This window comes from Ranitomeya imitator, chromosome 4 (genome assembly GCF_032444005.1).
Source record: "Ranitomeya imitator isolate aRanImi1 chromosome 4, aRanImi1.pri, whole genome shotgun sequence".
Classification (NCBI taxonomy): Eukaryota; Metazoa; Chordata; class Amphibia; order Anura; family Dendrobatidae; genus Ranitomeya; species Ranitomeya imitator.
In genome coordinates this window covers 355349528-355377008 of record NC_091285.1, presented here as the reverse complement: position 1 = coordinate 355377008, position 27481 = coordinate 355349528, and the positions used below count along the sequence as shown (strand labels likewise).

The 27481-nt window shown below is 41.7% G+C and overlaps 1 protein-coding gene across 2 annotated transcripts in view; it reads right to left on the bottom strand.

Moving 5' to 3' along the window:
- Nucleotides 1-24819, bottom strand: part of LOC138676115 (chloride anion exchanger-like) — a 149448-nt gene extending 124629 nt beyond the window's left edge. Inside the window, exons 1-6 of one of the 2 annotated variants that reach the window (XM_069765043.1) lie at nucleotides 24740-24819; nucleotides 20563-20716; nucleotides 12912-13051; nucleotides 12637-12747; nucleotides 10774-10910; nucleotides 10518-10682 (exon numbers count right to left, since the gene is read on the bottom strand). In XM_069765043.1, the coding sequence (XP_069621144.1) occupies nucleotides 10518-10682; nucleotides 10774-10910; nucleotides 12637-12747; nucleotides 12912-13051; nucleotides 20563-20693 (684 nt within the window). In that variant the 5' untranslated portion in view covers nucleotides 20694-20716; nucleotides 24740-24819. The remainder of the gene's footprint in view (nucleotides 1-10517; nucleotides 10683-10773; nucleotides 10911-12636; nucleotides 12748-12911; nucleotides 13052-20562; nucleotides 20717-24739) is intronic. The other variant, XM_069765044.1, reaches the window with a different exon arrangement.
- Between the last annotated feature and the right edge of the window lie 2662 nt (nucleotides 24820-27481).

Genomic DNA, 27481 nt, shown 5'->3' with positions numbered 1-27481 from the left:
CAGTCAAGACCACCACGCGATGCTTAGCTCCTTCAAGCCAATGACGCCACTCCTCGAATGCCCACTTCATGGCTAGCAACTCTCGATTGCCAACATCATAATTTCGCTCAGCAGGCGAAAATTTCCTGGAAAAGAAGGCGCATGGTTTCATCACCGAGCAATCAGAACTTCTCTGCGACAAAACAGCCCCTGCTCCAATTTCAGAAGCATCAACCTCGACCTGGAACGGAAGCGAAACATCTGGTTGGCACAACACAGGGGCAGAAGAAAAACGACGCTTCAACTCCTGAAAAGCTTCCACACCAGCAGAAGACCAATTGACCACATCAGCACCCTTCTTGGTTAAATCAGTCAACGGATTAGCAATGCTAGAAAAATTAGCGATGAAGCGACGATAAAAATTAGCAAAGCCCAGGAACTTCTGCAGACTCTTCAGAGATGTTGGCTGAGTCCAATCATAAATGGCCTGAACTTTAACAGGGTCCATCTCGATAGTAGAAGGAGAAAAAATGAACCCCAAAAATGAAATCTTCTGAACACCAAAGAGACACTTTGACCCCTTCACAAACAAAGAATTAGCACGCAGGACCTGAAACACCATTCTGACCTGCTTCACATGAGACTCCCAATCATCCGAGAAGACCAAAATATCATCCAAGTATACAATCAGGAATTTAACCAGGTACTCTCGGAAGATGTCATGCATAAAGGACTGAAACACTGATGGAGCATTAGAAAGTCCGAATGGCATAACCAGGTACTCAAAATGGCCTTCGGGCGTATTAAATGCTGTTTTCCATTCATCGCCCCGTTTAATACGCACAAGATTATACGCACCACGAAGATCTATCTTGGTGAACCAACTAGCCCCCTTAATCCGAGCAAACAAATCAGACAGCAGCGGCAAGGGGTACTGAAATTTGACCGTGATTTTATTTAGAAGGCGGTAATCAATACAAGGTCTCAGCGAACCATCCTTCTTGGCCACAAAAAAGAACCCCGCTCCCAATGGCGACGATGACGGGCGAATATGACCCTTCTCCAAAGACTCCTTCACGTAACTCCGCATAACGGCTTGCTCAGGTACAGATAAATTAAACAGTCGACCCTTAGGAAACTTACTACCAGGAATCAAATCGATAGCACAATCACAATCCCTATGCGGAGGTAGGGCATTGGACTTGGGCTCATCGAATACATCCCGGTAATCAGACAAGAACTCTGGGACCTCAGAAGGGGTGGATGATGAGATAGACAGAAATGGAACATCACCATGTACCCCCTGACAACCCCAGCTGGACACAGACATTGATTTCCAATCTATTACTGGGTTATGGACCTGTAGCCATGGCAACCCCAACACGACCACATCATGCAGATTATGCAACACCAGAAAGCGAATATCCTCCTGGTGCGCAGGAGCCATGCACATGGTCAGCTGGGTCCAATACTGAGGCTTATTCTTGGCCAAAGGCGTAGCATCAATTCCTCTCAATGGAATAGGACACTGCAAGGGCTCCAAGACAAACCCACAGCGCCTAGCATACTCCAAGTCCATTAAGTTCAGGGCAGCGCCTGAATCCACAAATGCCATGACAGAATAGGAAGACAAAGAGCAGATCAAAGTAACGGACAAAAGAATTTTCGACTGTACCATACCAATGGTGGCAGACCTAGCGAACCGCTTAGTGCGCTTAGGACAATCGGAGATAGCATGAGTGGAATCACCACAGTAGAAACACAGCCCATTCTGACGTCTGTGTTCTTGCCTTTCAGCTCTGGTCAAAGTCCTATCGCACTGCATAGGCTCAGGTTCATGCTCAGATAATACCGCCAAATGGTGCACAGATTTAAGCTCGCGCAAGCGTCGACCGATCTGAATGGCCAAAGACATAGACTCATTCAGACCAGCAGGCATAGGAAATCACACCATGACATCCTTAAGGGCTTCAGAGAGACCCTTTCTGAAAATAGCTGCCAGTGCACATTCATTCCATTGAGTGAGCACGGACCACTTTCTAAACTTCTGACAATAAAACTCTATCTCATCCTGACCCTGACACAGAGCCAGCAAATTTTTCTCTGCCTGATCCACTGAATTGGGTTCGTCGTACAGCAATCCGAGTGCCAGAAAAAACGCATCAATATTACATAATGCAGGATCTCCTGGCGCAAGGGAAAATGCCCAGTCTTGAGGGTCGCCACGTAATAAAGAAATAATGATCTTAACTTGTTGAACTGGGTCACCAGAGGAGCGGGGTTTCAGAGCCAGAAATAGTTTACAATTATTTTTAAAATTCAAAAACTTTGCTCTATCGCCAGAAAATAACTCAGGAATAGGAATCTTAGGTTCTAACATAGGATTCTGAACCACTAAATCTTGAATATTCTGTACATTTATAGCGAGATTATCCATCAAAGAGAACAGACCTTGAATGTCCATGTCCACACCTGTGTTCTGAACCACCCTGATGTAAAGGGGAAAAGAAAGACAGAACACAGTGCAAAGAAAAAAAAAATGGTCTCAGAACTTCTCTTTTCCCTCTATTGAGAAGCATTAGTACTTTGGGCCTCCAGTACTGTTATGAACAGGTAATTCAGAACCACAATGGACATAGAAGTACAGAGCACACAAAGTGACCTGACAATTACCAAAAACAAAGGACGAGCTCTGAGACGTGGGAACTCTGCTGACCGCAATTCCTAATCCTAACACACCACACTAGAGGTAGCCGTGGATTGCGCCTAACGCTCCCTATGCAACTCGGCACAGCCTGAGAAACTAACTAGCCCTGAAGATAGAAAAATAAAGCCTACCTTGCCTCAGAGAAATTCCCCAAAGGAAAAGGCAGCCCCCCACATATAATGACTGTGAGTAAGATGAAAATACAAACACAGAGATGAAATAGATTTAGCAAAGTGAGGCCCGACTTACTGAATAGACCGAGGATAGGAAAGATAGCTTTGCGGTCAACACAAAAACCTACAAACAACCACGCAGAGGGGCAAAAAGACCCTCCGCACCGACTAACGGTACGGAGGTGCTCCCTCTGCGTCTCAGAGCTTCCAGCAAGCAAGAAAAACCAATATAGCAAGCTGGACAGAAAAAATAGCAAACAAAAAATAACACAAGCAAAACTTAGCTTATGCAGGATAGACAGGCCACAGGAACGATCCAGGAGGAAGCAAGACCAATACTAGAACATTGACTGGAGGCCAGGATCAAAGCACCAGGTGGAGTTAAATAGAGCAGCACCTAACAACTTAACCTCATCACCTGAGGAAGGAAACTCAGAAACCGCAGTACCACTCTTGACCACAGGAGTGAGCTTGGCCACAGAATTCACAACACTCTTCCATGTCAACTTCAACATCACAACTACTCCAGTCCTCAGAGTTGTCACCCCAATCGCACTTGCTTCCTCACAGCTCCCAAGTCTCCAGCTGCCCGTCTGAGCATGGGGTAACACACATGGTTGAGTCTGTAGAGCTGTTTACTCATACTATAGCCTGGGAATTAGAGGTCTGCTCTAGAGCTTCTGTGAATCCAGATGAGGAAATGATCTGCACTGATGCCCAGAATCTTTGTAAGTCGGATCCAGGCCCAGATGAAGAAGGTTCTGAGCATAATGTAGACACTCGTTCCCAAACTGTAACTCCTGTTGGTGGAGACAATGAGGAAGATGATGATGAGACTGAGATACCTGATTGAAACGAAAACTTGAGTTTTCGGTCGGGGCAGGAAGAGGTTGGCTCTGAGGACGGGTGTGAGACCACACAGGATGATGATGACAAGGTTGTAGACCCCACTTACTGTTAACCCCCAGTCCGTCAGTCCATGAGATCAGCAGAGGAGGTGGAGGAGGACGCTAGTGACGAGTCTGACAACAAGGTAACGGTGCCCCTTCCTGGACAGAGACAGAGTACTGGAAGCACGTCAACAACTGCATCCTCAACCCCAACTGTGCCTCAGACCAGAAGTCGTGGTGGCTCTTCAGGTCGCACGGGCTCTAAACCTTGCATAGCCTGGGCATTTTTTGACATCGCAAAGGATGACCCAACTCATGTTGTCTGTAAGATTTGTCAACAAAATCTCAGTAGAGGCCAAAAAATCACTAGCTTGAGTACTTCATGCATGAACCATCACATGGATATGAGGCATAAGTTGCAGTGGGAAGCTCACTGTGCTACAATGTGGCCTAGTGGGCCGGGTCAACCACCGTCTGCCCCATCAAATGCATCCATGTCCTCTTCATCCTCTGTGACTGTAGGGACAGCAGTCGCACATGGTTTTGGATGCAGACCTTCCACCTCTTTACTCGCCACAGCCAGTGTGATTGGCAGGTCATCAGGACATTTACTAGAGGAAACACCTGCTGGTGTTGAGCGCTTTCCGACATCGACACCACATTTTGATCAAGGCAACATAACATCTCCGCCTGCACCTTCCTCACAGACCAGCAGTTTGCCGGGGACACCCTACTCTACTCCGTCTAAGCACGGCAGCCAGCCCTCAGTCCCTCAGATGTGGACAAGTTAAAGACCATTTCCTCCTAGCCATGACAAAGCTTAGAGGTTGAATTTCTCCATCAGCAAGCTGTTGGCTACAGAAATGCTGACTTTCCGCCTGGTGGACACAGAGGATTTTGGAGACCTTATGTCCGTCACAGTGCCCCAGTACCAGATGCCCAGTCACCACTACTTCTCAAAGAAAGCTGTGCACACAACATCACCGCTTCCTTGAGAAACTCTGTGTGTGACAGGGTGCATTTCACCACAGACACTTGGACGAGTAGACATGGACAAGGGCGTTACATGTCGGTGACTGGGCACTGGGTAAGTACGGCAACATCAGAAGGGGCTGCTGTCCAAGTCTTGCCATCGCCACGAGTTGCTCATCGATCCTCTGTATCTAGAAGTTCCTCCACTGCTTCTGCCTCCTCAACCTCCTCTTGGTCCTCCACCTGCACCCAAAGCCTGTCTGGTAATGCCACCCGCATTGTACCTGCACAGAAGGAATCCTGCACACCTCCTCACTATGCTGTCACCAGGGCTCAACAACATCAGGCAGTGTTTACATTGAAATGTCTGGGAAATGTGAGTCACACAGCTGAAGAGTTGTGGTCAGCTCTGGAGACCGAGTTCCATCAATGGTTGACTCCACTCAACCTGCAGCCAGGGAAGGCTGTGTGCGACAATGTTGCAAAACCTGGGTGCGGCCCTTCGCCGGGGCAATGTCACACACGTGCCTTGTATGGCTCATGTTTTGAACCTGGTTGTCCAGCAATTTTTATCCCACTATCCCGGACTAGATGGGCTTCTGCAGAGGGCACGGTCGCTGTGTGCTCACTTCCGACGTTTGCATCCCACAGCTCAACGACTTGCATCTCTACAGAAGTCGTTGGGCCTGCCAGTTCACTGGCTGAAATGCGATGTTCCCATATGGTGGAATTCAACTCTGCACATGTTGCAGCGACTGTGGCAGCACCGATGAGCCCTGATGCAATACGTTATGACGTATAGCCTGGGCCAACGAGATCAAGAGGTGGAGCAAATCACGCTGCAGGAGTGGTCTCAGATCAGGGACCTATGCACCCTTCTGCACAGATTTGAAATAGCAACGAAGATGTTTAGTGCTGATGATGCCATTATCAGCATGACCATTCCGGTGATTTACATGCTGGAGCACACCTTACACAGTGTTTGGAGTCAGGTGGTGGAACAAGAGGAGGAGGAGTAGGAGGAGGAACAGGAGGAGTCGTATGCGGAAGGGAACATATCTCCAAGGTCAAGAAAGTTGGCAGCACCAAGGCGGCCGGCATTGGAGGCTGAGGGAGAGGGGTTACTGAGGGCGCATGGTAGCAGCCAAACTGTTGAGGAAGGTGCAGGAGGCGAGGAAGAAGTGGAGGACGAACTGGCGAAGGGCATGGAAGACTCATCAGATGAGGGAGACCTTGATCAAATTTCTGTTGTGTGAGGTTGGGGGGAGAGGGCAGACAAAGGAAGCATGATTCTCACCTCGCCACCATCAAGACAACAAGGACTTGGTCCTCCTGGATGCGCAAGACACATGAGTGCCTTCTTGCTGCACTACCTGCAACATGACCCTCGGATTGTCAGAATCCAAAATAATGCTGACTACTGGGTTGCCATACTCTTAGATCCCCGGTACAAAGGCAAATTTGGCGAAATAATTCCTGCCATAGAAAGGGATTCACGCATGCAGGAGCATCAGCAGAGACTGTTACAGAATTTCACATCTGCTTTTTCACAAAACACCAGTGGTGCACGTAGTCAATCTCTGAGTTCTAACATGCCAACCGTGGGACTATCGAGTCATCACTCAAACCGTAACAGTAACATCGTATCTGGTGGTAACAGCATTTTTTTCCAATTGTTTCAAGATTTTTTTAGACCATCCTTTGCAAGGCCACAGGAGACAAGAAGTCTGTCGCACAGCCAACGCCTAGAGACGATGGTACAAGAGTATTTCCAAGTAATCGATGACATGACTGTGGAACTGGACCCTTGCTCATTTTGGGCTTCCAATCTTGAAAAATGGCCTGAGCTCGCCACTCACGCCTTGGAGACCTTGTTGTGCCCCGCAGCCAGCGTTCTCTCTGAACGTGTGTTCAGTGCTGCTGGTGCGCTGACAGGTAAGCGCACGCGGCTGTCCAGTGACAATGTAGACAGAGTAACGTTCATCAAGATGAATAAATCCTGGATCCGCAAGGACTTTTCTACCCCTGTGTCATCTTGGGGAGACTAAAAGCTTGATGATTTTTGAAAATCACCTCACCAACCGTTTTAAAAAACTCTGGCGAAATTGATGCCACTTAAGTGGTGTCTGTGGCCGAATTTTTGGAAAAAAAGGAGACTCTTTATTTAGTCCCCTTGCTGAGTTTTACATGACGTTGCCATCGTCAATTCCAGGTGGGTGTGGTCGTTTGCAGAGTTGTTTCCTCATACTATGGCCTGGGATTCAGAGGTCTGCTCCAAAGCTTCAGTGTCTGCTAGTCAGCAGAGTAGCCCACCCATGAAACAAGCTACACCGCCTGTTTACCTAACTATTATTTTGTAATGGCATCTAGCCCAGGAAATCCTTTTGGGCCTTGTAGAATTTAGTGATACTCAGCAGCGTACCCCACCCATGAAGCAAGCTACACCGCCTGTTTACCTAACTACTATTTTGTAACGGCATCTAGCCCAGGAAATCAAAATAGTAGTTAGGTAAACAGGCGGTGTAACTTGCTTCATGGGTGGGGTACGCTGCTGAGTATCACTAAATTCTACTGGGCCCAAACGGATTTTCTGGGCTAGATGCTGTTACAAAATAGTAGTTAGGTAAACAGGCGGTGTAGCTTGTTTCATGGGTGGGGTACTCTGCTGAGTAGCACAAAATGCTATTAGGTACAAAACAATTTCCAGGGCTAGATGTAGTTAAAAATTAGTAATTAGATCAACAGGCGGTGTAGCTTGCTTCATGGGTGGGGTACGCTGCTGAGTATCACTAAATTCTACTAGGCCCAAAAGGATTTCCTGCGCTAGATGCCGCTACAAAATAGTAGCTGCTGAGTAGCACAAAATGCTATTAGGTGCAAAACGATTTCCTGGGCTAGATGCAGTTAAAAATTAGTAATTAGATCAACAGGCGGTGTAGCTTGCTTCATGGGTGGGGTACGCTGCTGAGTATCACTAATTTCTACTAGGCCCAAACAGATTTCCTGGGCTAGATGCCGTTACAGGAAATCCTTTTGGGCCTTGTAGAATTTAGTGATACTCAGCAGCATACCCCACCCATGGAGCAAGCTACACTACCTGTTTACCTAACTACTATTTTGTAACGGCGTCTAGCCCAGAAAATCCTTTTGGGCCTAGTAGAATTTAGCGCTACTCAGCAGCGTACCCCACCCATGAAGCAAGCTACACCACCTGTTTACCTAACTACTATTTTGTAACGGCATCTAGCCCAGGAAATCCGTTTGGGCCTAGTAGAATTTAGTGATACTCAGCAGCGTACCCCACCCATGAAGCAAACTACACCGCCTGTTGATCTAATTACTAATTTTTAACTGCATCTAGCCCAGGAAATCATTTTGGGCCTAGTAGAATTTAGTGCTACTCAGCAGCGTACCCCACCCATGAAGCAAGCTACACCGCCTGTTTATCTAACTACTATTTTTTAACGGCATCTGGCCCAGGAAATCCTTTTGGGCCTAGTAGCAATTTCTGCTACTCAGCAGAGTACCCCACCCATGAAGCAAGCTACACCGCCTTCTTTCTTTCTCAATCTAACCCCTCGGCTCTGGGGTGTCCACTCTCCCTCCAGCTCTCTCGTTCTCACAGGTGGACTACCACGCGTTTTCACACTGTGGCGAATCTTTTGGGCCCAGGCATAAGAAGTCGTCGAGGTAATGGATAATATGTGCCGCCTTACAAACGTCCATGATGACACATTCGAGGAAGCAACTAAACGCCTCAAATAGTGAGCAGGATATGGAGCACCCCATGGGCAAACAGCGATCTATATAGTATGCTCCTTCACAGAAGCAGCCCAATGGGAGGACACTATTCGGAGGCACAGGTAGTAACCGGAACACCCCCTAAATGTCTGTTTTGGCCATTAGGGTGCCCCTTTCCAACTTCTTGACCCGCATGATTGCCTCATCAAAGGAGGTAGAGTACATAGTACTGTACTTGATTCCACGCCGGTGTTGTCCTTTACTGACCTGCCCCTTGGATATGACAAATGGTGGATTAGTCTGAATGTATTGGGTTCATTTTTTGGCACAACTCCCAACGGGGGTACCACTACGTCTTCTAAGGAAAGTGTTCTGAATGGACCCGCCGCCATTCTACCTAAAGATATTTCTTTTTTTATTTTTTTTGTCAAGACGTCTGGGCGTTGGTAGAGTGAGTTTAGATTTTTACTCCAGCCTTTCTTGATTTTAGAAGGGCATGACATGCCTATATCTGTGTCTCCTCCTCCTTTTACTCCTCCACTTCTTTTCTTTTTGCATGACTATATGTAGTTGTGACTTTTCCATGTTTGTTGTGTCTTCTGAGCAGCACCTTTTGGACACCTTTTTAAGGTGTTTTCTATGTGTTTTCCATGTGTTTGTATGTGTTTGTGTTTGTCTGCCATTGGTTTCAATTGGGTTTGACGGTGTTCGTCGAACCTTCGACGAACAGTTCGGCGAACACCTCCCTGTTCGACGAACTGAACCGAACCCGAACACTAGGGAGGTGGCTCAACCATACAGCCTACTAGAGGTGCACCAAATTTATTCAGAGGTGCACATTTTATTAATTTGGAGCTTTTTTCTGCTGAGATTGTAGCAGAAAATGAGAGTTGAGTTCAAAATATCTGGTGCTGATTTTAGCTACAACGCATAGTGGATATCATAGTAAATTTGATGTGCAACGCTTTTTCTAAGGTTCATGAAAAATTGATGAGTCCACTGCAAAAGGGCAAGATGTCACTAAATATTTGTGACAACACCCCTTGTGACTTTTTGACCCCAGAGGACTCTTTCATGCCTCATTCACATGTCCATGAAAAATGGTACAGGTGTTATCATTTTTTGGATCAGTGTGTCATCAGTGTATCGTCCGTGTGTCTGCTTTTACCATCCATGTGTCGTCTGTGTGCCCGTTTTACCATCAGTGTGTTATCAGTGTTTTCCGCGGCGGGATGAAGAAATAAGTAAATTACAAAACTTCTCCTATACTTTGCAATGCCATCCGATGCCATCCATGTACTGTTCATGTTTTTCATGGGCTCATAGACTTTTATTGTCAATTTTCAACCATGATACAATACATGTTGTTGTATTCGTGAAAAAAATGGATGGAACATGTACGTGCAACACAGACGTCTGGATGAGGCCTTAGATACATGGAAAATTGCCTCTACTTTTTGATAACCTTTATACATTGACTGCAAGATTCACCAAATACCATGATAACAGGATTATGTTGATAAAGAAAGCAAATACAAGCTAGGCATTAGCTATTCCACAATAGTGGTTAAGACCTAACGACCATTTAACGTGAGTACTTGCTTAGTCATCTGTTGTTGTGAATTTAGGAATAGCAATAAGTTTGAGTATGCATAGGTATTCTAAATGTCCAATCAATTTTAGGGTGGGATGAAACTGGAGTTTTCATTTCATATTCAAGAAACATAACATAATAATAACTGTTTATTTTTCTTAGTCCTTTTTTCATAAAAATGCCCATGTGAAGTCAAAGAAAAAAATATTCTATATTTGAGGAGTGGCACAAGTATTCATAAGGTGTTGCACAATTTTTTTTTTACAGCCAATAATTTGTCAATCACCACAGTTCAATGATCTGAAATTTCCAGTAATCAGCAGTTATTGCAGGGGGAAGGTGATACTATCATCACACGGGTAAGAGAGTAATTAAGTAATAATAATGTAATTATATTTTTGTATTTGGAACAGTAAGAAGAAAACATGTAAAAAATATTATATATGTATAAAAGTACTTACATAAAATAATGACAATGGTCCACTAAACGGATCAACTTTTAAGCCAAATATAAATTTTAACTGAGAGACTAAAACATGAATAGCAGCAGCGGTTGTGAAACCACTAATCAATGAGTCCGACAGGTAGATGACTATAAATCCAACTTGCAGCAACCCTAGAGCCAACTGTAAAACAAGAAAATAACACATTGGCCTTTATTAGAATTTAGTATACCGTTGGAATCGGAGAATAGTGAGATGCCCCCCTAGCACTGACCTGAAAGATCCCAGCTAGGACAGTCACTGATGCAGCTACAACAACTCTTTTATCATTCAAGTCTAGATCCGTGTCATCATCAGGGTACAGGCGCAGCACAGCAGTGCCAACCATTAAACTGAGTACAGGAAAGGGACCTGTAAAAGTACAGTTTTACTAGAAGGTCTAGAAGAACTTACAGTATTAGCAGGTTCACTGAATCTCTTCTATATGAAATTGTAATATATTGGTTCTGACTACTTGTTATTCATCTCTAACAATATGTATGCTCTTATAAGGAATAGAAAGAGCAAAGGTGATATTCTCTTCCCAATATTTTATTGTTTTAGCAACATAACCAAAAGTCAGTACAACTTCAGTACTTTGTTATAGTGAACATAAAAGAAAGGCATATAACATCAAAACCCTAGAATAAAGAATGGGACAACAAAACAGGTAAACACAAAAAATAAATAAGAGAAGGTGGTAGGAAGGGGGACAGGTAACGGAGATATGGAAGGGAAGAGGCACACAGAAAATGTAAAGGGTGAGGTCAAAACAACACAGTATTACCCAAAGGACAGACAATCACTTGCCAACTGTGGATGGGTATATGCTTTCCATGAGTTCCAAATGTTAAAAAAATGTAGCCTGTGTCACTTGTAAGCTACTCGTTGGCATAAAGATATTTACACTGGCCTCTGGGAATTTCCAGGAATAGTATGTACTCTTTTTTTCCAAGCATGATCTACTTGCCGCTAAAAATAAAAAAAGTTAGGAATGCGTATTGAGGAAAAGTGAGAGCGAAAGTCTTGTAATATAATAAAGTTTCCAAGGGAACCTTAGTGAGGGAGATATGGAACATAGCACAGGCCATGTTATAAACACGTGACCAGACGTAAGATAACTGCAGGCAGGCTACCATTCATGCAACATTTCACATTTGGAGGCACACTACTGAAAACAATTCTCATGAAAGCCAGGGACCAACAGTGCTATCTGTGCTGGGAACATGTACTTGCACATGAGGACTTTGTATGCAGATTCCCTTGCACTGATGTTTATGGACCAGGAAGAACCAACTAATCATGCATTCTTCCAGGAAGCACTGTCTCCTGTAGCCACCAAGCTTGTCTCCCATCTGCATACATAACTGTGTATAATGTGGCGGGAAAAGCTAGTCAATAATGAATAGACAAAGGAAGGTGGAGATGATTGGCAGATACATTCAATGATGTTAAAGTATATATTGGATCAAAACCAGGCAGGCAGATAGACAACCAATGTTTTATTTAAAGAGTGCTGAAAAATTCTGAAGAAGGATTTGAGAATTTCTATCTCAGTACCTCAAGGAGAGAAGGCCAGAAGACGAGAAGAATTTATGAACTTTCTCAAAGCTATTTACTCGCTACCACAGAAAGGTGGTGTAGTCATTTACACTGGGTGGGAAGGCCCAGTTATGCCATGAAGATTGTATAGATGCCCACTTGCCTGAGAATTTGACTGTACACTCAACCTTACAGTAAAGGAATATCATTGAGCTCAAGGAGAAAGACCCTGAGCATGGGGGAAGTCCATAATAGAGGCTCATTAGGCAGAGGGGAAGCTGGAGTTTCAAAGGTAAAATTATAAGGTAAATCAATTAAACAAATTGTTGAATGACAAAAGTGTAGGAAGAAAATTTCATCAAAGAATAAGATGAAGAATTGCATGGACGCGAGAACAAAAAAATTTTGGGGAAAAGCCAACGCCATGCATGTAGATGAACAGTGTTGCCCCAGAGTCAATGTTACTGGTGGGTCCTTGGCGCCCCAGTATAACTTTGTCGACCCCAATAATAAAATAATTATTTCCTTCCTTATTTATATAAGTGAAATAACTTACCAACTGATATGTGTTTAGATGTGCCAAAAAAGAAGTAGATGATGACTGGAAAAAATGCTGCATACAGTCCATAATCTGGTGTAACATTTACCAACAATGCGAACGCAAGACCTGAAATGATGTACGGTAAAGTTATAATTTACGAGAAAGATCAATTAAACTTGGTTATGTATTCGTGAGAACTGTAGGGAATAACACCAGTATAAAAAGCTATTAGAAATAATTACACCAGGAGTATCCCAATTCCATGATACTGTTTGGCTTGATTAATTTACCTTGTAGGACTGCTACCAGGCCAGTGCTGACTCCTGACACGATATCACTGAGAATCCATTCCTTGATTTGGTACATAGGAAGCCATGAAGCAATGGGAAAAAATGTAAATGCTATTCTTTTAGCCTTCTCTTTTGAGCACCTAGGAATGGATGATAGCAGCATGTTTATTTTAAATTAGAACAGCTCCCAAACATGCAACCCCTATTCCAAAAAAGTTGGGATGCTGTGGAAACTGTACAGAAAACAAAAATGCAATGATTTGAAAATCTCTTACAGCATTATTTTATACACAACCGAACATAGAACAGAATAGAATCAGAAGTTGAAAGTTAATATTTGTTTCCATTTCACTTGGAAAAATTAAATAATTTAGAAATAGATGGCGGCAACAAATCTCCAAGAACGTGGGTCAAGGCCATGTCTAATATTGTGAAGCATCACCCTTTCTTTTTACAACAGTCTGTTAACTTCTGAGAAGTGAAGAGACCAATTGCTGGAGTTTTGCGAGAGGAACGCTTTCTCCTTCTTGTCTGATGTAGGATTCTATCAGGTCAACAGTCCTGGGGCTTCTTTGCTGAATTTTTCATTTCATCATATGACAAATGTTTTCTGTTGGCAAAAAACTGCACTGAATGCGGCCAGCTCATCTTCCGAACTGCTCTCCTGGATAGCCATTCTGTTTGTGATGGATTCAATATGTGGTTTCGCATTATCTTGCTGAAATATGCAAGGGCTTCTCTAACATTGTCTGGATGAGAGCATATGTTGTTCTGTAACCTGTATATAATGCTCATCATTGTTAGCGTATTTCAAAAGGTCTAAGCTGTCGATGCCATAGGCTCTAATCCAACCTCACCATCAGAATTGGAAGTCTTTGAACTATGAGCCAAAAACAAGCTGGTTGGCCCCTCTTTTCTTGAGTCCACAGGACATGGCATCTATTCCATAAAGAATTTACATTTTTTTACTAATCTGACCACAGAACAGTTTGTAATCAGTCCATTTTTAAATTAACTTTGGCCCACAGAAGAGAGAAGCTTTTCTGGATTGTATTGATATATGTATTGTATTGATTCTTCTTTGGCAGCCTGATGCTTTAATTTGTACTTGTGGATTGTACAATATACTGTGTTAACAAGTAATGATTTCTGAAAGTAGTCCCATAGACCACGCAATTATTTGCACAACAGAATTATGTCTATTTTCAAAGCAATGCTGCCTGAGGGCTCAAAGATCACAAGCATCCAATATGGTCTCAGGCCTTCTCCATTGTGTACATGTATTTCTCCAGAATTTCTAAATCCTTTGATAATATTATATACTATAGAAGGTAAGATATTCAAAGTCTTTGCAATTTTACATCATGGACATTTTTTATTAATTGTGCCACAATTTTTAGATGCAGTTGTTCACAGATTGGTAAACCTCTGACCATCTTTGCATTTGAGAGACTCTGCCTCTCTATGTACATCATTTTGGACAGTCTTGTGATGTAGATGAAAATTGACTCAATATTTGTTTTTCATTAGTATCACTTACTTTTGCAGCTTTTGTTAACCCTGTCGCAACTTTTTTTAATGTGTTATTCCTGTTAGATTAAATTTAAACTAAATTAGTTATTTTTTTCAAATGAAATAGAAACATGTCTAACTTTCAACTTCTGATATGTGTTCTATGTTCTGTTATGAATAAAATATGTCTATAAGGCTGGGGTCACACAAGCGTATAAATAATCCATCTGATTTTAATCCAGAAAAGTGAGACTTTTTTTGTCATCCGTATCTTGTCAGTGTGCAGTCCGTATGTAATCCCTTTTTTATTCAGCAGTTATTAATCATCTACAGGACCATTTACAGTTTGCTACGTTGCAGAATTGTAATGCATCTGTAAAAATAGGATGTCACTCTGATGGTCCGTATGGCATCTGTTTTTTTTCTAGCACCCATCCGATTTTGGAATGAAGTCCCAGTATGTTGCGATTTTTTTCTCACGCCAAGTATAGATGAGAAAAAAAATGCAAATCTGCACTGCCTCATTGAATAACCTTCATCTGAGTGCAATAACTTCTTTCACTGGATTGCACTCGTCTGAGTTATACGTTTGTGTGAGCTAGTCCTAGGAGATTTCCAAATCATTGCATTCTTGTTTTCTTTACATTTTACACAGTTTCCCAACATTTTTGCAAATGGAGATGTCTATTCTATAATTAGTTCTGTCCAAATGAGGCAGAACAACTAGTGTTCAAGGTTCCATGAATTTGTTAGAGATGCTAATAACCATCGCCTATTGAAATTGTCATTAATCATTGCCACTACAAACAGGAATAATTGCTATATTTTGATAAAATCACTTTGGCTTTTTGCTTTGGCTTGAAGCGCTTGTGAGACAATTTTTGAGTTCTTCAAGGTCTCATGCACATAAATGTATTATGTAGACACAGATCCTGGTCATCAGATGCCATAAGATGGAGATGTACAGCACCAAACAGATTATACATTGTCTACTTGTGTGATTCTGGGAAACTAATAATGCTCATCAATGGATCAATGGCTGTGCTTGTAGCAAATATATTTTAGGTTCAGCAACTGGGTATATTAACTATTTACTTCCCTGTCACATTGGGTATTCAAAAAGTCTGTAATATGTACCAGCAAGAGACAAGGACTCTCATGAGAATGAATATGATCATTATTACAGTGTACATGACATAGCTGAATATTTAAACTTTTCACAATTGGAGCCCTATAGGTGGGGGAGTATGGAATGAGCCCCAGAGCTGAGATGGCTGAATACATGTGAGTGCTGTCTGCAGATGATAAGATTGAATATAACTACGATTACTACAGTTTAAATCCTTATATGCTAAGTTCTATAGTGATCACGACATATAAAAAGTCACACGGGGGTGAAGTGGGTAAGGTGAGGAGGTCTTTTTGCAATCCCATTGGTCCCTCCATAGATCAATTAGTGGGTTGCCATTGCAATCGTGTCCTCATCTTTGCAATTTTACTACTTCTACTAGGACCTAATAGGACAATGCTGCCAGGACAGTGCACTTTATTGCAGAAGGTTCCAAGGCAGCAGGGGTTCCAACAAATGTGAGTAGATAAAATCAGTGTTTATTCCAAAATCATTAAAACATCTTCATCAGTGTACAGTCCATAACAAAATTAGGCAAAGGTGTACAAAACATTGTAGATATTACGAGTTTCAAAATTTGAACCCTTTGATTCTTAGCCATGACTAATTTTACCCTGTTGAAGATGTTTAAGCAATTTTGGAATAAACATTGAATTTATCTACTCATGTGTACTGGATCCCCTACTGACTTGTAACCTTTTGTGCTAGATTGACTCTTCCAAGTGATCCTATTTACTGTATTTCCTGTGATTATTGGCCGATAGTTGGGTGAGCTGAATAATATTAATTTCACTTCAATACAGAAGTCTGAATCAATTTTTTTTAAAAATTGAAGTAAAACATGAACAGCCCTTTTTCAATGTCACTAACGTGTCTAGTAAAATAAAACGAGCATACTTATCTCCCAGACCAACACTGTTCTTCCACTCTGAGTTCTGTGTCCCTTGTCAATCTTGCAATCACATAAATGCTACTGCCTATCATTGGACGCTCATGGGCTACAGCTTCACACTTCTGTCAGACAGAAATGTTCCATCTGATGGAATTGTGAGTTCTACAGCCTATCAGTGGATATTGATTAGCTGCAGGATTCCAGTGACACAAGCAATCAGTGGCTGCTGATGGGCTGCAGTGTACATGAGACATAAACAATGTAAAAAAATCACCAGGGGAAACAGCACTCAGAGTGGAGGAACCATGCTGATAAGCATGTTGTTTTAATTTTACTATGCACATTGGGGGCAATGAAAATGTGTTTTCCAGTAGTAGTCAACTCTTTGAAGCACATGAAAAGAGAAATTTTATATATGTATATATAAATATACATACAGTTGTGCTCAAAAGTTTACATACTCTGGCAGAATTTTTTCTTTCATGGCTTTTTATCAGAGAATATGAATGATAACACCAAAACGTTTTCTCCACTCTTGGTTAGTGATTGGGAGAAACCATTTATTGTCAACCTACTGTGCTTTCTCTTTTTAAATCATAATGACAACCCAAAACATCCAAGTGACCCTGAGCAAAAGTTCACATACCCAATTTCTTAATACAGTGTATTGCCCAGTAGCACTGCTATCATGAGGCAAGTTGAATACTTTGCCTCAAGCAGCAGAACATTCCTAAAGACAGGGGGTGGCAGAGCAGCAGTCAGAAGTTAGAACACGTGGTGCTGACTCTCCCTACAATCCCTGCTCTGACACTTGCAGACAGTGTCACAAACAAGCTAACGTGCAGTGTGCCCAGCAGGTGGCTGTTACCACCCGCCCGGGCTGAGGTGCAGAGGAGGTGCCCTGTCTCCTGACCTGCTGGCTGGTGTGCTGGGAGTCGGACACACACATTGCTGGGACTCGGAGCAGTAACCAGCAGCAGTGAGTAAAGTAACTATAAAAAACTTAATTCGGGTGTTATGAGGTGTACGGAGCAGAGCCGGGTGTGTATGAGGTGTACGTAGCGGAGCCAGGTGTGTTTGAGGTATATGGAGCAGAGCCAGGTGTGTATGAGGTGTAGGGAGCAGAGTCGGGTGTGTGCGAGGTGTATGGAGCGGAGCCGCGTGAGTACGGAATGGAGCCGTGTGTGCAAGGTATATGGAGCACAGCTGCGTGTGTAGGAGTAACTATGTGTGGCCATTATACAGTATTGAACATCATGTGGGCCCATTATACAGTATGGAGCATCATGTGGGCCCATTGTACAGTATGGAGCATCATGTGTGGCCATTATACAGTATGGAGCATTATGTGTGGCCATTATATAGTATGGAGCACTGTGTGGCCATTATACAGTATCGAGCATCATGTGTGGCCATTATACAGTATGGAGCATCATGTGTGGCCATTATACAGTATGGAGCATCATGTGTGACCATTATACAGTATGGAGCATTATGTGTGGCCATATACAGTATGGAACATCATGTGTGGCCATTATACAGTATGGAGCACTGTGTGGCCATTATACAGTATGGAGCATCATGTGGGGCTCGTTATACTGTATGGAGCAATATATGGGGCTCATTATACTGTATGGAGCAATATATGGGGCATGTTATTCTATATGGGGCCCTGTGCGGTGTCCACAATACTGTATGGAGCAATATATGGGGCTCATTATACTGTATGGAGCAATATATGGGGCTCATTATACTGTATGGAGCACTGTGGTGCCCAGAATACTGTATGGAGGACTATACTGTCTGATTTATGACCTATTGTAGAATGTACAATAGTTATCACTCATGTAATGTATGGGGGAGACTGTAAATGAGATGGGAGCCCTATAGGGGGGCTGTACTGTATATGTGTTTGGGGGCGCCGTTTTGAAGTTCGCCTAAGGCTAGGTTCACCCCTGGTATTGCCCCCTCTAACATACATGACAGATTGAAGTCTTTTGTGGTTGTTGTGGATGAGGTTCTTTATTTTCTCAGATGGTAAAGCTGACCACTCTTCTTGGCAAAAAGCCCGCAATTCCTGTAAATTCCTGGGCTGTCTATCATTAACTGCATGCTTGAGATCTCCCCAGAGTGGCTCAATGATATTGAGGTCAGGAGACTGAGATGGCCACTCCAGAACCTTCACTTTGTTCTGCAGTAGCCAACGACAGGACTATTTGGACTTGTGTTTTGGATCGTTGTCATGTTGGAATGTGCAAGTACGTCCCATGCGCAGCTTGCGGGCTGATGATTGCAAATGTGACTCCAGTATTTACTGATATCGTGCTGCACTCATCTTTCCTTCAATTGTGACCAAGTTTCCTGTGCCTTTGCAGCTCACACATCCTCAAAACATCAGTGATCCACCTCCGTACTTTACAGTAGGAATGGTGTTCCTTTCATCATGGGCCTTTTTGACCTCTCTCCAAATGTAACGTTTATGGTTGTGGCCAAAAAAAAGTTCAATTTTGGTCTCGCCACTCCAAATTACCTTGTTCAAGAAGTTTTGAAGCTTGTCTCTGTGCTGTTTTGCGTATTGCAGGTGAGATACTTTATGGCATTTGTACAGTAATGGCTTTCTTCTTGCAATTCGATAATGCAGCCCATTTTTCTTCCAGTGCCTCCTTATTGTTCATCTTGAAACAGCCACACTGCTAGTTTTCAGAGAGTCCATTATTTCAGCTGATGCTATTTGTGGGTTTATCTTTGCATCCCGAACAATTTTCCTGGCAGTTGTGGATGAAATTTTTGTTGGTCTACCTGACCATTGTTTTGTTTTTACAGAGCCCCTGATTTTCCATTTGTTAATCACAGTTTGAACACTGCTGACTGGCATTATCAATTTCGTGGATATCTTTTGGTATCCATTTCCTGTTTTATACAGTTCAACTACCTTTTCATCTAGATCCATTGACAATTGTTTTGCTTACCCCATGATTCACAATCCAGAAACGTCAGTTCATGATGGGCCCCATAAGATGCTCCATATTAAAATATACCCCATATAATGCTGTATAAAAGGTTAATGATGGCCCCATAAGATGCTCCATAGAATAATATGCCCCATATACTGCTCCATAAAGGTTGATGGCCTCATAAGATGCTCCATAGAATAATATGCCCCATATGGTGCTCCATAAAAGTTGATGGCCCCATAAGATGCTCCATAGAATAATATAACCCCATATGCTGCTCCATAAAAGTTGATGGCCCCATAAGATGCTCCATATAATAATATAACCCCATATGCTGCTGCTGTGGCGATTAAAAAAAAAAATGACATACTCACCTCTCATCGCTGGGAGCCAGCTGCCGGTGTCCTGAGCAGGTGGGGGCACCGGCACCCTATGGCGGCCAGGAGCCGGTGTCACCACTGGCTCAGGCCCCTGGCACTTGCGATATTCACCTGTCCTCATTCCACCATCGCACGCTGCTGTGTCTTCTGGGTCTCTGCAGTGAGTGTTCAGGCAGAGGACGTGCACTAAACACGTCATTGCGCCCTCTTGCCTGAGTGTCACAGTGAGAGGATGCGGAAGACAGAGCCCGGTGGTGGAATGGGGACAGGTGAATATCGCATGGCTCACCCTCCCTCGTCATACTCACCCCCTCCTAGCATGGTCTCTGCACGACCCTGCTTCTCAGATGGTCTCGGTGCCGGCAGCTCCTTCGAGTGCTGAGCGGTCACATGGTACCGCTCATTAAAGTAATGAATATGCGCTCCACCTATGGGAGTGGAGGCACGTCAATATTCATTACTAATGAGCGGTATCAAGTGACCGCTGAACACAGGAAGAGCTGCCAGCACCCAGACCATCTGAGAAGCAGGGACGTGCAGAGACCGCACCGGGAGGGTGAATATGATGTGACAGCCGCCACTACTGCTGCTCCCCCTCCCCTGCCGACCCTCTGGGATAATGACTCGAGCATAACCTAGAGGGGCACTTTCAGCCTAAAAAAATGGGCTGAAAATCTCAGCTTATACTCAAATATATACAGTATATCAGAACTCTGTATCTACATGCATATAAGCATTATGTTACACATCCAGTTACACTGTAAAATAAGGAAATGGTACATACCCAAAAACTACACGTAGATGATCCATAAATGTTTTATGGTATCTATCCAATTTTTCATTCTCAGTCTGGAAGGTGTTTTCAGAATATATAGGTCTAGACACCACATACTGGTTTCCCACTGACTCATACATTGTTTTGAGTTATTGATCTTCAGCTTTTAATGAGTTTGTGAATAATAGTATAAAAAAAATACAAAGCAATAAACACTAATTAAACAAGAAAAAGCCTGTAATGGTTAGTATAAAATTTTGACATAATTGTAGAGTGTTTACAGAGGTAAATTAAGAGACTCAAAAAAATATAATTGTTAATAAATTCTATACAAGTCAAATTCTATGATGTTGCCCAATCAACACTTGGCAGCATCTGACACAAGTTGAACAGTGAGATTTTACAAGATCTCCATGTTCTTGCAATACCATGCTGTAAGAAGACTAACATGAGCACATTTCACAGGCAAGTCACATTGAGATCAGGGATATCCTGCGACTTTATACTATTCAACCAGTTTTAGATGCTGGTGAGCAGCAATTGTGCAGCATCATAGAGAGGGAGGACTATATGCTCCTAGAAAAAACTTTCGGAAATGCCCCCTTGGACCACATGCATCCAAAATAGAAAACAGGGCATATCTCCGCAAAGATCAGATTTAAATTTAAAACTAATGTCTCAAAGTTTCTCTTCACATGGATAACACAACACTAGGATATCACGGCTAAAAAATAGTGTAATCTGACACAACGTGACATCAGTCAATGACTTCTGCAATGTTATCTTAATCTTCCTAGGTGCGATAACCTGTGACAGATTATCAAAATGATACTATTTTCCTCATGGTAAACATTGCTACATTCTTAGTGTTTAGGAAACTTTGCATTTAATGCATATGCAACTGAAGATTCACAATGATTTTGCTGAATTATTATAGTTATTTTGCACAATTGCATTGGATTCTAAACAAATTTCTTAAAACATAATTGCGTAAAACAAGCTATAGGGTAGGCTTCACATATTGGTAGAGATACAACTGTGACAAAGTTTTGCAGTGGAAGAACATCACATAGATCTCATGTATGTGCACTTTTGAAAGGGACCGCTTAAAAATTCATTGTTAAATTGGTTGATAATGGCTGCACTGTACCTTCAAAACCAAGTAGCCATTACCAATCAAGATTTAATTATCAATGAATTTTGAAACAAAAAAAGTTGAAATGTGAAGACACATTAGACGTGTGTGGTGTTGCACCACATCACTGTCACATCACATTCATGTCTCACCGGTGTGACAGCTGTTACATTTTAATCAGTAGATCTTGGAACAATAATAAGTTTCACAATTTGATGTGTTAAATGAAATATTCCTGTGCTGAGATAATCTTATAAATGGGCTCATGCTATGTACTGTTATGTTCTTTGTCTGACAATGCAGAGCTACTCCATTTCAGGGTCCACAAATACCACAGCTCCTGGCCAGGGGAGGAATCATAAGTCACTTATAATAAGTGTATATGTAACTGAAACAGCAGGGGCTCACAGCTACTACTTTCTCAGTTAACATATTTCTATGCATGTCAATTTTATCACAGGAGCGAGTGTTTCTGCCACTTCTTCAGCCCCTTGATCTCATCATAAATCAATTCAGAGATGTAGGAGCTCCAGCCACCATTGAGCTGATAAGTCACTAACATGATGTATGACTAACTCAGACTGCTGGAGAAGCAGCCGAAACACTTGCTCCTGTGATAAAACAGACAAGCAAGAAAATGAGAACGTAGCACCTGTGAGCCCCTTGCTGTTTTGTTGCTATACTCTTATCATAAGTGACTAATATTTCCCTGACAAGGAACTGTGGTATGTGCCAACCATGAACTTGAGCAGTTCAGAATGGTCGAATTTACAATTGATGCTCTTCAAATAGTTTAGGGTAATCGTATGATTATTAACAAATTGCCAAAGGGCAAATATACTGTAACTAAAGACCATAAAACTGAATTTTTAATAAGACTATTAAAGGAAGTTTTTAATGATCGAACACAGCAAATAACATTACATAAAGAGGCACATTTATAGGATTATCTCAGCACAGGGATATTTTTTAACACATCCACTTATATCTTCAAATAGTTTAGGGTAATCATATGATTATTAACAAATTGCCAAAGGGCAAATATACTGTAACTAAAGACCATAAAACTGAATTTTTAATAAGACTATTAAAGGAAGTTTTTAATGATCGAACACAGCAAATAACATTACATAAAGAGGCACATTTATAGGATTATCTCAGCACAGGGATATTTTTTAACACATCCACTTATATCTTTTGGTGTACAAAGCTAGCCTCTTATAAGAAACCACTAGGGCTACTTCATTGCTACTAAATTAATAATCCATAGCGTATTACAATAGCAGCATGAACTGAAATGTCACCATTAAAATCAAAGTCTGTGAAAATTCTTCATATATCAAAATCTGCACTAGAAAATGTATTTGTGTGAATTTACACTTATACTTTTCTGACTTTCAGGACCATACAGTGTTTTCTGGCAGCTTTATAACATATTACAGTGGAATTAGGAAGATGGTATCACCAGCATGAAATTGTTATATTATTTAATTAGGACTTTACGGAACATTAGAAAAATATTTCCTAATTGAACTAATGCAACCTTGAATTAATAATGCAGTCAGCATCTGTTTCTAAAGAAAGGTTCATTTGAGTGTATAAAAAATAATTTAGGCTATGTACACACGTTGCGGAATCATGTGCGGATTTTTCTGCACGGGTTTTGCAAAATCCGCAGGCAAAACACAGAATTCCTGCGGGTTTTGTGCAGATTCCACCTGCGGTTTTACCCCTGCGGATTCCTATTGTGGAGCAGGTGTAAACCGCTGCGGAATTGACATGCTGCAGAAAATACAACGCAGCGTTTCCGCGCAGTTTCTTCCGCACCATGGGCACAGTGGATTTGGTTTTCCATAGGTTTACATGGTACTGTAAACCGCATGGAAAAAAGCTGCGGATCCGCAGCAAAATCCGCAATGTGTACACATAGCCTTAGAGTTTCAACCAGAAAACTTGGATGATTTTTTTCTTACTTGTCATCCATATGCAGTCCGTTTTTAATAGAAGCAACTATTAATAATTTTAATGCCCAGCTACAGTTTGTAATGTTACAGAATTGCAATGCACCTGTAAAAATCTACAAAATTATTTTTGTGCACCCATAGACTTGAATTGGTGAGTGTCATCCGATTTACGGAAGAAACTAGTGCATGCTGCAAATGTTTTCGCATTCAGATTTGGTCATTGAAAAAAATTGCGCTTCTGCATTTTCCCATTGAATAATATTTGCCCGAGTCCTGTCGGTTATTTTCACGGATAGTATTGTCACATATCAAAATATAGAAATTTTTAACCTTTAGGTTTAAACTTTGCAAAGAAAAAAATCAAAATGCCATTTTTTGGTTGCTGCACCTCCCCCCCAAAAAATGTAATTAAAAAACTCACCAAACATTTTATATACTGCAAAAGGGTACCAATAAAAATTACAGTCTGCCGTACATAAAAAAAACGAAAACTCTAACAGTGTATCATCAATGAAAAATAACAAAAAAAAGTTACAGGCCTCAGACAACACAAAACAATTTTTTTTTACAAAGTTACAAAAGATTTTTAGCACATTAAAAGCAAAACAAAAATAACTATACAAGATTGATAGTATGGTAATCATGTTGACCTGAAGAATCATGGTGCCAATTTTACCACATATTGAATGTTTTAAAAGAGAAAAAACAATGGTGGAATTTTGTTCCCCTTTTTGAGTATTTTAAAAAGTAAAATGAATGATATCATTCAAACTTACAACTTGTCCCTCAAAAACAACAAACGCTCATACGACTATATCGACAGAAAAATAAAAAAGTTATGGCCCTTGGAAGAAGTTTAGAAAAATTTGAATGCAGTAATTTGCTCCATTGGGGATGGGTTAAAAAAAGTAATGAATTAAAAAATGGGAACGGAAAAAAAAGAGAAATCTTACACATACATCAATGTAATAATAATGCATCTTATTCTATATGTCGTAAATCTTTTGCTACTATTTAGTAACCATATTGTAAATATTCTTTCAGCATAATACATTCCTAAGAATCTACTGCTCAGTCTAAAACTTACCCATGTACTAAATGATTTGTTTGGAGTTTCCCTCTAAGTGTCTGTGGTATAGTCCTTTAAGTGCTTAAACTGAAATCTATGACATTTATTCATAGAGGATGCATCAGTAGAATGTCTTATCACCCCTTTGTAATAATTAACATGTATTAACTTTTACAATATCTTTTAGATCCCAAATGGCCTTGACCATTGATAGTGGAATTGATAGGAAATGAATGGTGTTGAGAAATGTCTTGAAGGTATCTTAAGAATATATCTGTCTTGGCACTGTTAAGTGTAATACTTTTTTTTATTATCTGAAAAGTATGAAATTACGGTATGTTCTAACATGTAGCCCTTATGTTCAACAAACTGATAATGAATAATCAAATCCTGTCTCCTCACTGTCTTTTTACATGGAAGTAGATGTGCCACTTTCCATGACGTCAGTAAAAGGCAGTGACTACTCACCCCATGATCATGGTCCCAAGGCTACTGTTTCCTAACTGCAAAGATGTACCTGAGGAAATTGAGCGCTGTCAGTATTTGCAGCGCTCAATAAACTTTCTACATGCCGCGGTCAATAGCGAACATTGCTTGTAAGGAGTGTGACTGAGGGAGATAACTCCCTCTGTCACTCCATCTTGCACAATGTTTTAGGCATATATCTCTGACTATTGTTTGGTCTCTCATTGTCATAGCAATTATCGGCTTCCTATTATTACAGCTTCCTGTGATTTCACTGTGGTGAGCTGATGGTTGTTAAGGCAACTGGAAACCTAACAATGGTCTATGGTATGCCACAAATCAAAGCACTAGGCTATGTGCCCACGTTCCGGATAGTATGCAGAATTTTCCTGATAAAATCCGGTATCCCTTCGCCAAAAAAATCCGCTTGCTGCTGCGGAAAAAAAACACAGCATGGGCACAAAAATTGTGGAATGCATTAGACTAATGGAATGCTTAATATACGCGTTTTTAAGTGTTTCCACAGTGGAAAACTGTCGCAAAAATGCATAAAAAATGCTAAAAATCCGGAACCTGGGCACATAGCCTAAAATATTTTGCAAGCTGCTTGATCTTTTAAAGGGAACCTGTCAACAGGATTTTGCTGAGTAACCTACAGACACTGTCAGGTTGGCGCCGTTATGCTGATTAAAATGATACATTGGTTGATGAAATCCATCTTGTGATTGTTGTTTAATCTTTATTTTTAGTTTTCAGTTAATGATATTCTCGTACTTTGGGGCGGGTCTGTGGTTGGGGCTTTATGTGGTGCTCTGCTTAGCTATTCATACTGATGGCTTATGACAGGTTACTGATCTCTCATTGACCTGCTGCCTATTTTACATACTGAATATAATACAGTAGGGGAAATAAGTATTTGATCCCTTGCTGATTTTGTAAATTTGCCCACTGACAAAGATATGAACAGTCTATAATTTTTTCAGGGTAGGTTAATTTTAACATTGAGAGATAGAATATCAAAAGTAAAATCCAGAAAATCACACTGTATAAATTATATAAATTTATTTGCATTTTAAAGTGAGATGTCAGTATTTGATCCCTCTGGCAAACAAGACTTAATACTTAGTGGCAAAACCCTTGTTCGCAAGCACAACAGTCAGATATTTTTTGTAGTTGATGATGAGGTTTGCAAACATGTCAGGAGAAATTTTGGTCTACTACTCTTTGCAGATCATCTCTAAATCATTAAGATTTTGAAGCAGTCGCTTGGCAACTCGGAGCTTCAACTCCCTCCATAAGTTTTCTGTTGGATTAAGGTCTGGAGATTGGCTAGGCCACTCCATGACTTTAATGTGCTTCTTTTTGAGCCTGTGCTTTGTTGCTTTGGCTGTATGTTTTGGGTCATTGTCTTGCTGGAAGACCCAGCCGCGACCCATTTTTAATGTCCTGGCGGAGTGAAGGAGGTTGTCACTCAGGATTTTATGGTACATGGCCCCATCCATTCTCCCATTGACGCGGTCAAGTAGTCCTGTGCCCTCAGCAGAGAAACACCCCCAAAACATAATGTTTTCACCACCTTGACAGTGGGGACAGTGCTCTTTGGGTCATAGGCAGCAGTTCTCTTCCTGCAAACATGGCGAGTTCAGTTAATGCCAAAGACCTCAATTTTTGTCTCATCTTATCACAGCACCTTCTCCCAATCACTCACAGAATTATCCAGGTGTTCATTAGCAAACTTGAGATGGGCCTGCACATGTGCCTTTTTGAGCTGGGGGACCTTGCGGGCACTGCGGGATTTTAAACCTTTATGGCGTAATGTGTTACCAGTGGTTTTCTTGGTGACTGTGGTCCGAGCTGCCTTGAGATCATTAACAAGTTCCCCTCCATGTAGTTTTAGGCTGATCTCTCACCTTCCTCATGATCAAGGATACCCCACGAGGGGAGCTTTTGCATGGTGCCCCACATCGATGTTGATTGACAGTCATTTTGTATTTCTTCCATTTTCTTACTATTGCACCAACAGTTGTCTCCTTCTCACCCAGCGTCTTACTAATGGTTTGTAGCCCATTCCAGTTTTGTGCAGGTTTATGATCTTGTCCCTAACATCCATAGAAAGCTCTTTTGTCTTGCCCATATTGTAGAGGTTAGAGTCTGACTGATTGAGTCTGTGGACAAGAGTCTTTTATAAAGGTGACTATGTAAGACATCTGTCTTAAATGCAGGAAACAAGTTGATTTGGAGCATCTAACTGGTCTCTAGGAGCCAGAACGCTTAACCCCTTTACCCCCAAGGGTG